The following is a 14,656-nucleotide window of genomic DNA, read 5'->3' as shown; positions in this document are numbered from 1 at the left end:
AAAAAAAAAAAAAAAAAAACTCAATCACATGAAACTTTCTCTTCTAAAACTCTCTCGGCTGAACTCCTCTCTCCTAAAGTTCAATACCGTAGCGCGGACCCCACGTGTTGTGGCGGCCCGCAATTGGTCTAATTTTTTTTTTAAAAAAAAAATCAAAAAGAAAAAGAAAAAAAATTAATAATAAAAAATTGAAAAGATGAACCCCAAAGAGGGTTCACTGATGCTCTTGCTCTCAGCTAATCTGATAATCCTAAGTAAAATAAGACAAATAGTGTTTTTTAGAGACGGTAGTTCGCTTCTTATCACTAAATAAAAAAAAAACTTGGTCGAACGTGAGAATGGTCAAGTGTGAGCGTGAGAAAGAGGAGAAGTTGTTCAGTTGGTTTTGGACTGAAAGCACTGAAGTTTTCATTCAAGAGGCGTATCTAGTTTGCTTTTGCAAAGACGCGATGTAGATACATGAGTGAATTCATAGTTTCTCGGCAGAGCAAAGCTTCACAATGGCCAAGATCATTGTTTTCAGCAATGCATATATGGTTTATAAAGCCTTAGAGCAACTCCAATGGTTAGTCATTAGTTTAATTGTTAATTTTGTACTTTTCTGAAGTTTAGAACTTTTGCTAATGTAATTAAATTTATCATTGTCCAATGGGAAAACTCTTTTGAAGTTCTTTAATTTTTTTTTAATTTTAAAAGTTGAATTATTAAATTAAATTGTACAAAACTTATAAATTATTGGATTATGTTCTCTTTTGTAATAGGTTTTTTATTGTTTTCCACCTGCAAAAAATACTGATCAGAGACAATACACACAATAAAAACAAAGAGAGCATAATCATATGAACAAACAAATATAATAAAGAGACTTTGGGTTAAACTCATAGCAAGCCATGCATAACGTTGGGTTATATTCATTGTTAAACCAAATGTTCTTCACAAAAAACAACTGAGAAAGCAAAAGATGTTGGGTTTGCAACATCATTCCAGCACAGACCAAGACAACATGTTAAAGCTTACTTACTTTACCACCACATCTAAACTTCAGAACACCTAAAAATAAAACAACCAAGCAAAGTAATGAAAGAGAGAAGCAAGTGTCTGATGAAAGCATATCTAGAAAACATACTTTTCAGAGCAAATACTCCAACACCAAAGGCTAAACCGCCTGATATTAGAGTATGAGATGCAGCAACGTTTACACCATCTGCATACAAACATTGAATCATCACATGACGTTAAGATAACAACAACGAGAGCAAATCAAAGCACTGAGTGTAGAAACAGACCTTTGATCTTAGTAATCACCATATGCTCGTAAACGTTATACTCATAAACAATCTCTCTAATAGAATCCTATATCACAAACACTCAAAATCGTTCAGAGGATGAACAAAGCGCTCTCGATTGTCTACTAACCTCAGGAATGATCCGAATAAGAAATCATAAAGACCTAAAGAGACTGAGAAACACTAGAAACAAGGGATATTCTTCTCCTTGCTCGGCATCGCCACTAAATGAATCTCTGTATCTCCCAGCAACACCACCGCAGTCTGTTAATGACCAAATCAAACTTCAAATTACTGAATCACTTCTACCAATTATGGAGAAATGAATAATCGATTAAATGCTGCTACCTTCAATTCATGGAAGCAGACTGCGTGGAGACGCATCAACTCGGGAGGTTTGATCGGAGCGGAGGACTCGAGCTTGCAACGAATGGAGCGGAGGAGGAAGAAAACAATTGATTTCGCCTACGGAGCGGAGGAGGACAAGCTGACAAACGGAGCGGTGGAACGCTTGCAACGAACGGAGCGGAGAAGGACAAGCCGACGAAGGAGAGAGTCATAGATGAGAGGTCGAATAAGACCATGACAGGTAAGGTCTCTTAATTTTAGTCCCGAAATAAACAGCGGTTCTCTGACTTTTAATTATTTTTTATTTATTTTTATTTTCCTTTTCCTTAAAACCCCTCCGATGGAGGTGGTCTTAGTCCCGGCTTTGGACGTGTGCGGACTGTGTTTATGTATCTCCCAGCAACACCACCACAGTCTGTTAATCACCAAATCAAACTTCAAATTACTGAATCACTTCTACCAATTATGGAGAAATGAATAATCGATTAAATGCTGCTACCTTCAATTCATGGAAGCAGACTGCGTGGAGACGCATCAACTCGGGAGGTTTGATCGGAGCGGAGGACTCGAGCTTGCAACGAATGGAGCGGAGGAGGAAGAAAACAATTGATTTCGCCTACGGAGCAGAGGAGGACAAGCTGACAAACGGAGAGGTCGAACGCTTGCAACGAACGGAGCGGAGAAGGACAAGCCGAAGAAGGAGAGAGTCATAAATGAGAGGTCGAATAAGACCATGACACGTAAGGTCTCTTAACAACTCTAAAAAACCCGAAATAAACAACGGTTCTCTGACTTTTAATTATTTTTCATTTATTTTTATTTTCCTTTTCCTTAAAACCCCTCCGATGGAGGTGGTCTTAGTCCCGGCTTTGGACGTGTGCGGACTGTGTTTTTACACATGGTCTCACCCTTTTGTTGTACAGTTTCTCTATACTTTAATACCTTGGAGTTTTGATTTTATTACAAGAAAAAATGCTAAATTTTTCTTATACTCATAAACAATCTCTCTAATAGAATCCTATATCACAAACACTCAAATTCGTTCAGAGGATGAACAAAGCGCTCTCGATTGTCGACTAACCTCAGGATTGATCCGAATAAAAAATCATAAAGACCTAAAGAGACTGAGAAACACTAGAAACAAGGGATATTCTTCTCCTTGCTCGGCATCGCCACTAAATGAATCTCTGTATCTCCCAGCAACACCACCGCAGTCTGTTAATCACCAAATCAAACTTCAAATTACTGAATCACTTCTACCAATTATGGAGAATGAATAATCGATTAAATGTTGCTACCTTCAATTCATGGAAGCAGACTGCGTGGAGACGCATCAACTCGGGAGGTTTGATCGGAGTGGAGGACTCGAGCTTGCAACGAACGGAGCGGAGGGGGAAGAAAACAATTGATTTCGCCTACGGAGCAGAGGAGGACAAGCTGACAAACGGAGAGGTCGAACGCTTGCAACGAACGGAGCAGAGAAGGACAAGCCGACGAAAGAGAGAGTCATAGATGAGAGGTCGAATAAGACAATGACACGTAAGGTCTCTTAACAACTCTAAAAAACCCGAAATAAACAGCGGTTCTCTGACTTTTAATTATTTTTCATTTATTTTTATTTTCTTTTTCCTTAAAACCCCTCCGATGGAGGTGGTCTTAGTCCCGGCTTTGGACGTGTGCGGACTGTGTTTTTACACATGGTCTCACCCTTTTGTTGTACAGTTTCTCTATACTTTAATACCTTGGAGTTTTGATTTTATTACAAGAAAAAATGCTAAATTTTTTATTTGTACAAATAAAGGTCCTCAAATTCTAGTTGCCCACATGGTCTAAATGTGTTTTGGGCCAGGTCTGGATAGACACGATGAGTCATCATTAGTATCACTGTTCTTTAAATGGGCTTAAAGTTATATTGTAACCTCTTTCTGGGCCGATCTCTTTTAGGCCCCAGTTGTAATGCCCATTAAGCTATAAATGAAACATGGTCTGACGAAGAACAAAAAAAAAGTAACCGAGAGGAAAGAATGTCGGTATAAACTTGAACGATTAGAGCTTATCGAGTCTTCGTTCTTCGTTTCTGGTTTTGCTCTCATTTGGCTTCAGAGAAGAAATTCAACACTGGTAAGCCCTTTTTTTCCTCTCTCTCCTCGGCATCATTCACAGTTCCTTTAATCTCTATATCTCTCTCGCGCCGCTCTTTTGGGGGAACCCTAGAAATCGAAAAAGAACGAACCTTCGCGAAGATCAGAATCGTAAGTTTCAATCTAATCCAACCCTTTTTCCAGCTTTCAGATTTGGGTTTCGTCTAATTTCTCGAAGGAATCATAATGTCAAGGAACGTTGTTTCCGACGAAGAAGGTACACTCTCAAAATCCCCTTTCCCCTCAAACCCTAATTTCTCCTCTCTGTACGGCTTAGGGTTTCTTCTGCTTATTCTAAAGATTTGATTTTTATTTCCTCCGCGGCGCCGCAGACGATCACGAGCTCGAGGATGAGGACGGAGAGCCAGTTCATGCAGATCCTGTCGGTAATGCTGACAACGATGATGATGATGAGGAGGACGAAGAGGGTAAAAAAGTTTTCTCCTTTACTTCCCTTTGCTCTAGCGTCTGTTTTCATTACACAAAGTGCATGCAGTTCATTGTCTTAAAGTCAGATTTTATCTGCAACTGTTCTTCTTAGTATGCTCATTAAGTGTTTATTATATATTCTCTGTCTTTAGTGGATGCTTGGTTTGTCACGTGCCTTGTTAAGTTCCTTTTAGACTGAAATGGTTGTTTCTGTGCATTAAGCTATGAGTTTCACATCTTCTCCCTTTGGGGTTTGAGTAGCTGCTGTGTGTTTTCTACTCTGTTGGTGTGATAATCGTTTCCCTTTCTTGTAGGTGAGGATGAATATGAGAATGATGGGTTCATAGTTGGTGATGAGGAAGAAGAAGAGGAGGAAGATGACGAAGAAGAAGAGAAGAAAAATAGCGATGAAGAGAGGCAGAAAAAGAAGAAGAAACGAAGGAAAATGTATATATTTGCTTTCCCTATTGAATTTCATCCTTTCATATTCATAACTTTCAATAAGCTAATGTTAGTCTAGAATTATCATTTATGTTGTGTATCTATCTGATAAACTTTCCACATATGATGATTGGATAGGGACGAAGATCTTGATGAAGATGACTATCTGCTTCTCCAAGATAACGATGTCAAATTCCAAAAGGTCTGTTTTTACTTTATGTCAAGATTATGTACACACGCTTAACAATATATAAATATTGATTTTTGTTCTTCTGAATCATGACAGAGGAAGTTTAAGAGGTTGAAGAAAGCTCAAAGGGAAAGGGAAGGTGGCCAGGGGGGATCATCTGATGATGAGTTTGATAGGAGTGGTGGAGCTGGAAGAAGTGCCGAGGACAAGATCAAAGACAATCTCTTTGATGATGTTGATGGTATGCTTCTCTTTAGTTTCTGTGATACTTGTATTTGGAACTGTTGGCGCATATATGTAATTTTGTGTCTTGTAGATTTGCCTGATGACGTAGGCGATGAGGAGGAATTGGCGGTGGAAGAAGATGTAGTTGGGAGCGAGGATGAAATGGCTGATTTCATCGTAGATGAAGATGGGAATGGTCAGCCTAGGAGGTACATACTTTTATGTTCTTATATGTGTCTTATGTCACGTTTATTTTTCTCTGATTCTATCTACTCAACTAATTTTTTCAGGGGAGACCCTAGGAAAAAGAGATATAGGCAAGGATCAGATATGAGTGCTATACATGATGCTAACGAAATATTTGGTGATGTCGGAGAGTTATTGTCACTTCGTAAGAAGGGTCTGGCATCTAGTGAAAGGATGGAAAGAAAGCTCGAAGATGAGTTTGAGCCAACTATTCTTTCTGAAAAGTACATGACTGGGAAAGATGATGAAATCCGCCAAGTTGATATTCCCGAGAGGATGCAGGTGCGTTCTCTCTCTATGTGTGCTTATGCACTTAAGTTTGTTTGGTCGTCATGGTTGGATGTAAAGATGTCTTATCACCTTTGCAGATATCTGAAGACAGCACTGGAAGCCCTCCTGTTGATGAACTTAGCATTGAGGAAGAGAGCAGTTGGATATATGCACAGCTTACTTCGATGCTAAAAGATCCTGATGGACTTTATGTTTTAGGAGGACAAGGTTTCTCGGTCAGCAAGGATGATATTGCAAAATTTTTGGAGCTTCATCATGTGCAGAAACTAGAGGTCTTTGGATTCATTCCTTAGTTGGATTTTCCTTGAATCGCTCTTGGATTACTATGCTAAAAAAATTTATTGCCTCATCCAGATACCATTTATAGCCATGTACCGAAAGGAGCAATGCCGGAGCTTGTTGGACTCTTCTGATAATAGTGACCTCAATATAGAGAAGAAACCTGAGACCAAGTGGCAAAAGGTAAGCAGTTTTATTGGGATTAACAACAAGTACTCATCTTAGTATAGTGTCTGCGGAAATTGCTGGATTTAACGTAATAATTGTATGCCAATGTAGGTCCTCTGGATGATTCAGGACTTGGATAAGAAGTGGCTCCTTCTTCGAAAAAGGAAAACGGCGTTGCATGGTTACTATGCAAAGCGTTTCGAAGAAGAGTCTAGGAGGGTCTATGATGAAAATAGGCTCAATCTAAATCAGTATCTTTTTGAATCTGTCATGAAGTCGCTTAAAGTGGCAGAAACAGAGAGAGAAGTTGATGATGTAGATTCCAAGTTCAACCTGCATTTTCCTGCCGGTGAAGTTGGTGTTGATGAAGGGCAGTACAAGAGGCCAAAGCGAAAATCTCAATATAGCGTCTGCAGCAAAGCAGGGCTCTGGGAGGTTGCAAACAAGTTTGGGTATAGCGCGGAGCAGTTGGGACTTGCATTGTCCTTAGAAAAACTGGTCAGTGTTCTTTTATACTCTTTCCTCCGCATGCTGGTTTGGAATGACAATTCTGATGCTACTTGAGTTGCAGGTTGATGAACTTGAGGATGCAAAGGAAACACCAGAGGAAATGGCAATGAACTTTATGTGCGCTATGTTTGAAAATTCTCAAGCTGTTCTTAAGGGTGCACGGCATATGGTACGTTCCTGCAACGAAGTTTATATTATAAGAACTTCTCCTATTACCAATGCTGAGATACTTCTTATTTTCCTTTTTCAGGCTGCCGTTGAGATAAGTTGCGAGCCATCAGTCAAAAAGTATGTCCGTGGCATTTATCTGGAGAATGCAGTAGTCTCAACGAGTCCAACAGCAGAGGGGAATGGAGTAATAGACTCTTACCATCAGTTTGCTGGGGTTAAATGGTTACGTGAAAAGCCATTGAGCAAGTTTGAAGGTGCGCAGTGGCTTCTCATTCAGAAGGCAGAAGAGGAGAAACTTCTTCAAGTGACCTTCAAGCTGCCTGAGAATTACATGAATAGGCTGGTTAGCGACTGCTATGAACACTATCTGAGCGTCGGTGTTAGTAAGTATGCTCAACTCTGGAATGAGCAAAGAAAATTGATATTGGAGGATGCACTTCATGCTTTCATTTTGCCATCAATGGAGAAAGAAGCAAGAAACTTGCTAACCAGCAGAGCGAAGAGTAGGTTGCTTTCAGAGTATGGACAGGCTTTGTGGGATAAGGTGTCTGCAGGGCCATATCAGAAGAAAGAAATGGACATTAGCTCAGACGAGGAAGCTGCACCGAGGGTCATGGCATGTTGTTGGGGCCCTGGAAAGCCGCCAAATACATTTGTGATGCTGGATTCATCGGGAGAAGTGCTTGATGTGCTTTATGCTGGATCCCTCACACTGCGATCCCAAAATGTCAACGACCAACAACGTAAAAAGAATGACCAGGATCGTGTTTTAAAGTTTATGATGGACCACCAACCGCATGTTGTGGCTCTAGGAGCTGTCAATTTGGCTTGTACTCGTCTGAAGGATGATATTTATGAAGTAAGCGTTCTTCGTTAATTTTATGTTGGTGCTTCATTTTTCATTGCTATTTCTTTTGTATAGTAAATCATGGTCATGTTTCTCCTTGTCTTGTTATTTCAGGTCATTTTCCAGATGGTGGAAGAAAAACCTAGAGATGTTGGGCAGATGGATGATTTAACCATTGTTTATGTAGACGAATCACTTCCTAGGCTATACGAAAACTCTCGAATCTCAGGCGAACAGCTACCTCAACAGTCTGGGATCGTGAAACGTGCAGTTGCTCTTGGACGCTATCTCCAGAATCCTCTAGTAATGGCAGCAACGTTATGTGGTCCAGGCCGGGAAATATTGTCTTGGAAGCTTCACCCGTTGGAGAGTTTTCTTCAGGTTGACGAGAAGTATGGGATGGTTGAACAGGTTATGGTTGACATAACAAACCAGGTTGGGATCGACATTAATTTGGCAGCTAGCCATGAGTGGCTTTTCTCTCCTCTACAGTTCATTTCTGGACTTGGACCTAGGAAAGCTGCATCCTTGCAGAGGTCGCTTGTAAGAGCTGGTTCAATATTTGTCCGCAAGGACCTGATAATGCACGGGCTTGGTAAAAAAGTTTTTGTAAACGCAGCCGGTTTCTTGCGCATCAGGAGGAGTGGGCTGGCTGCTAGCAGCAGCCAATTTATCGATCTACTGGATGATACCAGAATACATCCGGAATCGTATGGTCTTGCACAAGAATTGGCGAAAGATATTTATGATCAGGATGTAAGAGGTGACTCCAACGATGATGAGGATGCGATAGAGATGGCAATAGAGCATGTGAGAGATCGACCAGGCTCTCTGAGAAAAGTTGTCCTCGAGGAGTATCTTGCAAGCAAGAACCGGGAGAATAAGAAGGAAACTTACAGTAACATCATGAGAGAGCTAAGCTGTGGGTTCCAGGATTGGCGGATTCCTTTTAAAGATCCAAGTCCAGATGAAGAGTTTTATATGAACTCAGGCGAAACTGAAGACACCATAGCTGAGGGCAGAATTGTCCAGGCCACTGTTCGGAGACTGCAGAGTGGAAGAGCCATATGTGTGTTAGATTCCGGACTAACTGGGATGCTTTCGAAGGAGGATTTCGCAGATGATGGGAGAGATATTGTGGAGTTGTCAGACCGGCTGAAAGAAGGCGAGATCCTTACGTGCAAGATCAAATCGATTCAGAAGCTGAGGTATCAAGTGTTCCTTATATGCAAGGAGAGTGAGATGAGAAACAACAGGCACCAGCGGAACCAGAATCTGGATCCGTATTACCACGAGGATAGAAACAGTCTCCAGATAGAAAAGGAGAAAGCTCGGAAAGAAAAGGAGCTTGTGAAGAAGCATTTCAAGTCTCGGATGATTGTCCATCCACGTTTCCAGAACATCACTGCTGATCAAGCCACCGAGGTATCTACAGGCTTTATCTCTCTTTTTGGTACATGTTAAGTTGATACGTAGTCTTGGTCTCTGCTGCTATCTCCTTTCTAAAGATATCTGAGTTTATGTATTGGTGATATTTTCTTTCAGTATTTATTTGACAAAGAATTTGGAGAGAGCATTGTTCGTCCAAGCTCTCGAGGACTCAATTACTTGACATTGACGCTCAAAATTTACGATGGAGTCTACGCTCACAAGGAGATAGTTGAAGGTGGAAAAGAAAGCAAGGACATCACGAGTCTTCAGCGTATTGGGAAGACGCTAACAATTGGAGAAGACACCTTCGAGGATTTAGATGAGGTAATGTCTCTTTAGTTTAATATAATTGTACTGCAGCTTTTTAACAACACCACCTCATTACTGCAGGTCATGGATCGGTATGTTGACCCTCTGGTCTCTCACCTCAAGACGATGCTTAACTACAGGAAGTTCCGTAAGGGGACAAAATCAGAAGTTGATGAGCTTCTCAGGATCGAGAAGAGTGAGAATCCAGCAAGGATAGTTTACTGTTTCGGGATTTCACACGAGCATCCTGGCACCTTTATACTGTCCTACATAAGGAGCACCAATCCGCATCACGAGTACGTCGGTCTATACCCCAAGGGATTCAAGTTCAGGAAAAGGATGTTTGAGAGCATCGACAAGCTTGTGGCCTACTTCCAGAGGCATATTGATGACCCGTTGCAGGAAACAGTTCCATCGATCAGGTCTGTTGCTGCAATGGTGCCCATGAGAAGCCCAGCAGACCGTGGCTCTTCTGGAGGAGGTAGCTGGGGTGGTAACTCAGATCGCTCTTCTGCACCAAGACCAGGTAAAACGCTTTATGGTTCGACTTGTCTGTTGGCTTATGTGTTATTATAACTTTGATTCTGACGTGTTGAGAAAATGTAAATTGTAGGGAGAGGCGGTGAGTACAGAAACGGTGGTGGACGTGGTGATGGGCATCCAAGTGGAGCGCCAAGGCCTTACGGTGGTCGTGGTAGGGGCAGAGGAAGGAGGGATAATAACATTGAGAGAGAAGATGGAAATGGAGATTGGGGAAATAACAATACCGGAAGTGGGGATGGAGGTTGGGGAAGTAGTGGTGGTGGTGGTGGTGGTGGTTGGGGAAGCGAGTCTGGCGGTAAAAAGAATGACGGTGCAGGCGGATGGGGTAGTGAATCTGGAGGTGGTGGTGGTGGTTGGGGAAATGAGTCTGGCGGCAAAAAGAGCAGCGAGGATGGTGGTTGGGGAAAGGAGGCTAGTGGAAAAAAGAGCGGTGAAGACGGCGGTTGGGGAAATAGCGGCGGTGGCGGATGGTGAAGAATCATAACAGCGGCTACACTGTTGGTTAAAATTGCAAATGCTAAGATAAAAGGCATAAATTACTTTCTTTTAAGTAGTAGCAATTAGTGTTTCCCTAAACGCCTTTTGTTTTGTTTTATGCCCTCTTCTTATGTCTTAAACTCCGTATGTAACGACTTTTTAAGAAAAACTTTCCAGGAAATTGTTGCAAATAATGAATTGATGTTAGAAAATGGGAATTTCGTAACTAACTAGAGCTAATTACAATATTGAATTTTAGTTCTTTACGAGTTTCATTAACTTTTATAAAGTAACTAAATTGCATTGCAATGTTGTTATTTATATGTTTCACTAGTGGTTGGATTTATGTTCGTTATATATTTTGTATAACATTCGACTTTGAATTGTTTGGTCACGTATTATACTTTGTTGCAGTTAATTATTGAGATTGTTTTAATGAAGCTATTTTCTGTTTTTATTTTGATAAGACACTTTATTATTTTATTTTATTATTTATTTTAGATCATTTAGTTTCGTTATCTCTTTCGTTTAAATTAAACTATATACTTTTTTCTTTTCAACTAAATACATAACCTTTAAAAAATCTATTTTTATTTGGATACAATAACATAGACACAAACTTTTTCATTTCTATTTTTACGTTTATTATTTTATTTTTGACTAAAAGGTTTATTGTATTGTTTTATTTCATCTTATATATTTATTTTTCTCTAGTTTTTACTCCCTCCGTTTTTTTATATAAGTCATTTTATTCGTTTTATAGAAATTTTTATGTTTCAAATTATATGACATTTTCGATTTTTTATGTAAAATTTATTAACACTTAATGTTATATGACCAATAATAATATATCGTTTATTTTATTATTTGTTAATTTTGTGGTTAGATAAATAATTAATGATTTGTTTTAGAAAATATAAAAAATTATTAATTTTTTAATCTATGCGAATAATTCTAAAATAACTTATATCAAAAAAAAAAAGGAGTGAGTATTAGCCAAAGTATCCTAGATAATTAACTCGAAAATGGAGAGAGGCCTAGTTGTAGGAGTAAGATAATTGTTTCAGTTAACGGAGCAACACTTTCATCACTCGACGCCGCTTCTCTCTTAAACTAATCCTCTCTCCATTGATTCCAAGCATGTTTCTCTTCTGTATATGAACCTAAACTAGTCCTTGTTCTAATATGGCTTCACGCATCTTACCAACATCGTTATCAATCTTAGAAACTGATAAAGTTCGATCCTTTACAATCAATCTGTTCCACGCAAGAAATGCTTCGTGGATCATCACTCCCATGAAAAGGTTCTATTTTTTTTTAATTTTTATTTTTTTGTGTTTTTTTAGTTATAAAAAAATCGATATGGTATTTGATAATTTTGTCTTCAATTCTAGTTTCCAGATTCGAAGAAGACGAAACCAGAGAATAGCGTTTGCGTTAGACACAGGATCTTCTTCTTCTGTTCCTGGAGGAGGAGGAGAACGACAAGAGATTAATGAAGACAGAACAGGTCTAGGTAGCACTAGATTAGGCAGAATAGCGATTGCCTTAGGCAGACAGCTTCTTTTGAAGATAAACTCTGCTAGAAAGAACTTCCCCATGAAGATATTCTTACTGCTTCTTGGTTTCTACACTGCTAATGCATTAGCCACCATTCTCGGCCAAACCGGTGACTGGGACGTGCTTGTCGCAGGCATCGTCGTGGCCGCGATCGAAGGAATCGGTATGCTTATGTACAAGAAGAAGCCGTCTTCTTCTTCTTCTGGGAAGAAGTTGCAGTCTTTTGTTGTGTTTATGAATTTCTGGAAAGCTGGTGTTTGTTTGGGTCTCTTTGTTGATGCTTTCAAGCTAGGTAGTTGAATATAAGACGAGCTTTTCCTTTCTTCTAGCATATCTATTGTATCAGTTAAAGAGTTAACATGGTAATCGATTCTCAACCCCCTAATCTTATTCGGAAAAAAAAAAGAACAACCAATAATAAGCTCAGATATTAAACTTAGCATTCAGAAAAACACAGAACCAGGTGTATGAACAATCACCATGTTTTGATAACTGATAAAATAATAATAATAATAAGGATATACCTTCAAAGTTCAAACCAACAGCTGCCAAGGTTTGTGTAACAAGCTCAAGATATGTTTATCCCCGAAAGATTTGTAGACATCTTCGACATTCAATAGGAATATCAGAATCATTCTCAGGCTCTCGCAGCAAACCTCCCCCTCCTGACTTTGAAAGATTCTGCTGCACATTATTCAATATTAAAACTTCAAACTTTACTTTTTCATTAATCAGCAGATTATAAACATTGTTTATATTCTCTTCAACATCAAAATTTATCCAACTTAGCATTACAGAATACAGCCTCAAAAGAAATTAACTTCTTTTCCTATTCTATCCGCCGCACGCTTTCCTTCGGGCCCTTAAAATATCAACTAATTCTTTTGAGTTTTTTTTTTTTTTTTTCTAGATAAATCTTCAGCTATTTAGACTCCAAGTGACCTCTAAATCATCAGCTCCAGTTCTAGTCTCTAAATCAACGGCTCAGGCTCGGCTATAACTCAGATCACTCCATCATACAAATTCGCTATAGCAGATCATGTTATACTCTGAACTAGTACAACCTAGTCTTCAAATATTTGCATTTTAAAAGTGTACAAGAAATATATTTCCAACTTCTTTTACCATCATTATTGTGGAAGGTTAATGTAAACGAAATTAGAGTTTGTACAAAGAGATGAATGATTATCCGTTTTTTTTTTTTGGTGTGGGTTATACATGAAGTGAAGTGTACAATGAACATGTTTCCAGCTATTTTTTGTCCTTACCTTACTTGGATATACACATGTATAGAATCCACCGCAATGACTACTATATGAGCGGTAGATTAGACAAATCTATCCTAAAATGGTCTGCCCACACATAAAATAAAACGTGTCTTCATAAGATTCTTATCACTATTATGTAAAAAAAAAAAGAAAAAAGGATTCTTATCACTAAAAATGTTAGCTTGTAATTGTAACGTTTTGATTTTCTCTAAGTAAGGACAATAATTTTGAGTATTTGCACTCCATGCATAAGACTTATACGATAATTAGGTCAATACACTATTGACGTTTTCGACCCTGTTAGGAAGGAATTAGATTACTACTATACCCTCGCTCATGTATGGTCATCAGTAACCGGCAAACTGTAATAAATATAACGGGCTTATTGGTGAGATAGTTAATTATGGAGATAAAATTAAGAATATAGCATATGATTTGATATTATTAGATCTGATAGCATTTTGTTCATTTTTTCTAGTTCTCTTTTTTCTTTAACCCAGTTACCGGTAATAACATCCAAAAAACATCTATCTTTTAAATAAAAAATAAATAAAAATGTTATTGGAGTAGTGATGGGTATAACATCCACGCTGATTATGGTGATAGTATATAAATAGAATAGACCATGCTAAATGGCATAATTTATGTTAATGAAATTATAAAATGATTTAAATATATTAATATACTATATATATCCAAAATTAATAAATTTAAACTCAACTTCAACCCAAATCTTTCAAAAACTAAACCCAAAACCACTAATCACTAAATCCTAGAAAAAAATATAAACTCTAACGCAAATATTAAAATATGCACATAGTGCATAATATTAAGTAATATCAAAATAGAATAGTAACAAAATAGCATAGTACACATTTTTTTGAATTTTTAAATATTTATGATTGCAGGGAGTGAGGTAGTGCTTACCCCAACATCAGCTCAAACCTACAACAAACTAAACATAAAATACTAATCACTAAATCCTAAAAAGAAATATAAACTCTAACCCAAATATCAAAATATGCAGATCCAAATTATAAAATAGTAACAACGAAATAACATAGTACATATTGTTCAATTAGAATAGTACAACCGACAACTTACAGTGTATGCGAGTGGTGGTGGTTACGGCAGAAGAAGTGGAGACTGGTATCAAGAAGATTGTGGTTGTTCTGAAAGATCTAATGGCAAAACGATAAAATCAAAAATTACAGATCTCGTTAATAACTAAAAGAAATAATGATGATAGAAAAAGAGGTGGTGATTAAAGACACAATAAATACAAAGCACAATGTAAAGTTGGTGATAGCATATCATAACGGTGACAGAGAGTAAGACGGTGGAAATGGAAGAAGAGTGGTAGTAGTTGATAATCAAATAAGAAGAAGAAAAATGCATTTTTTCTTCTTTTATTAACCGGTAACTAAGAAGGGTAATATAGTATATATTTCATAAATAAAGGAGAAATTTTTTTTGGATAGATAATTAATTATGAT

The 14,656-nt window shown here is 38.3% G+C and overlaps 2 protein-coding genes and 1 long non-coding RNA gene across 4 annotated transcripts; 2 read left to right on the top strand and 1 right to left on the bottom strand.

Annotated features, from left to right (window-relative positions):
* Positions 1-891: 891 nt before the first annotated feature.
* Positions 892-1,477, bottom strand: LOC106299134. Of its 2 annotated transcripts, XR_001261692.1 has the most exons (3): positions 1,287-1,477; positions 1,127-1,204; positions 892-1,050 (listed from the first exon to the last, which is right to left on the bottom strand). It is a non-coding gene; the product is annotated as an uncharacterized LOC106299134 (long non-coding RNA). The 2 variants fall into 2 exon arrangements; XR_001261691.1 differs by having other exon boundaries at positions 1,127-1,477.
* A 2,492-nt stretch (positions 1,478-3,969) lies between these two features.
* Positions 3,970-10,526, top strand: LOC106300009 (transcription elongation factor SPT6-like; the record flags this gene model as incomplete). The annotated part of the gene is given in 16 exon segments (XM_013736047.1): positions 3,970-3,992; positions 4,108-4,203; positions 4,519-4,651; positions 4,784-4,847; positions 4,932-5,076; positions 5,152-5,269; positions 5,351-5,588; positions 5,675-5,869; positions 5,952-6,059; positions 6,156-6,542; positions 6,616-6,723; positions 6,805-7,584; positions 7,687-8,997; positions 9,118-9,327; positions 9,394-9,838; positions 9,926-10,526. Coding segments are annotated over 16 exon segments (4,765 nt in total), but the record flags the coding sequence as incomplete, so codon positions are not given.
* An 872-nt stretch (positions 10,527-11,398) lies between these two features.
* LOC106299432 (ycf20-like protein) lies at positions 11,399-12,220 on the top strand. Its single transcript, XM_013735526.1, has 2 exons — positions 11,399-11,636; positions 11,727-12,220. Exons 1-2 carry the CDS (start codon positions 11,518-11,520, stop codon positions 12,190-12,192), a joined length of 585 nt encoding a protein of 194 aa, XP_013590980.1. The 5' UTR covers positions 11,399-11,517; the 3' UTR covers positions 12,193-12,220.
* Positions 12,221-14,656: the final 2,436 nt, after the last annotated feature.

Source organism: Brassica oleracea, chromosome C6, assembly GCF_000695525.1.
Source record: "Brassica oleracea var. oleracea cultivar TO1000 chromosome C6, BOL, whole genome shotgun sequence".
NCBI classification, from domain to species: Eukaryota; Viridiplantae; Streptophyta; class Magnoliopsida; order Brassicales; family Brassicaceae; genus Brassica; species Brassica oleracea.
This window is presented reverse-complemented; position numbering and strand designations above follow the sequence as displayed.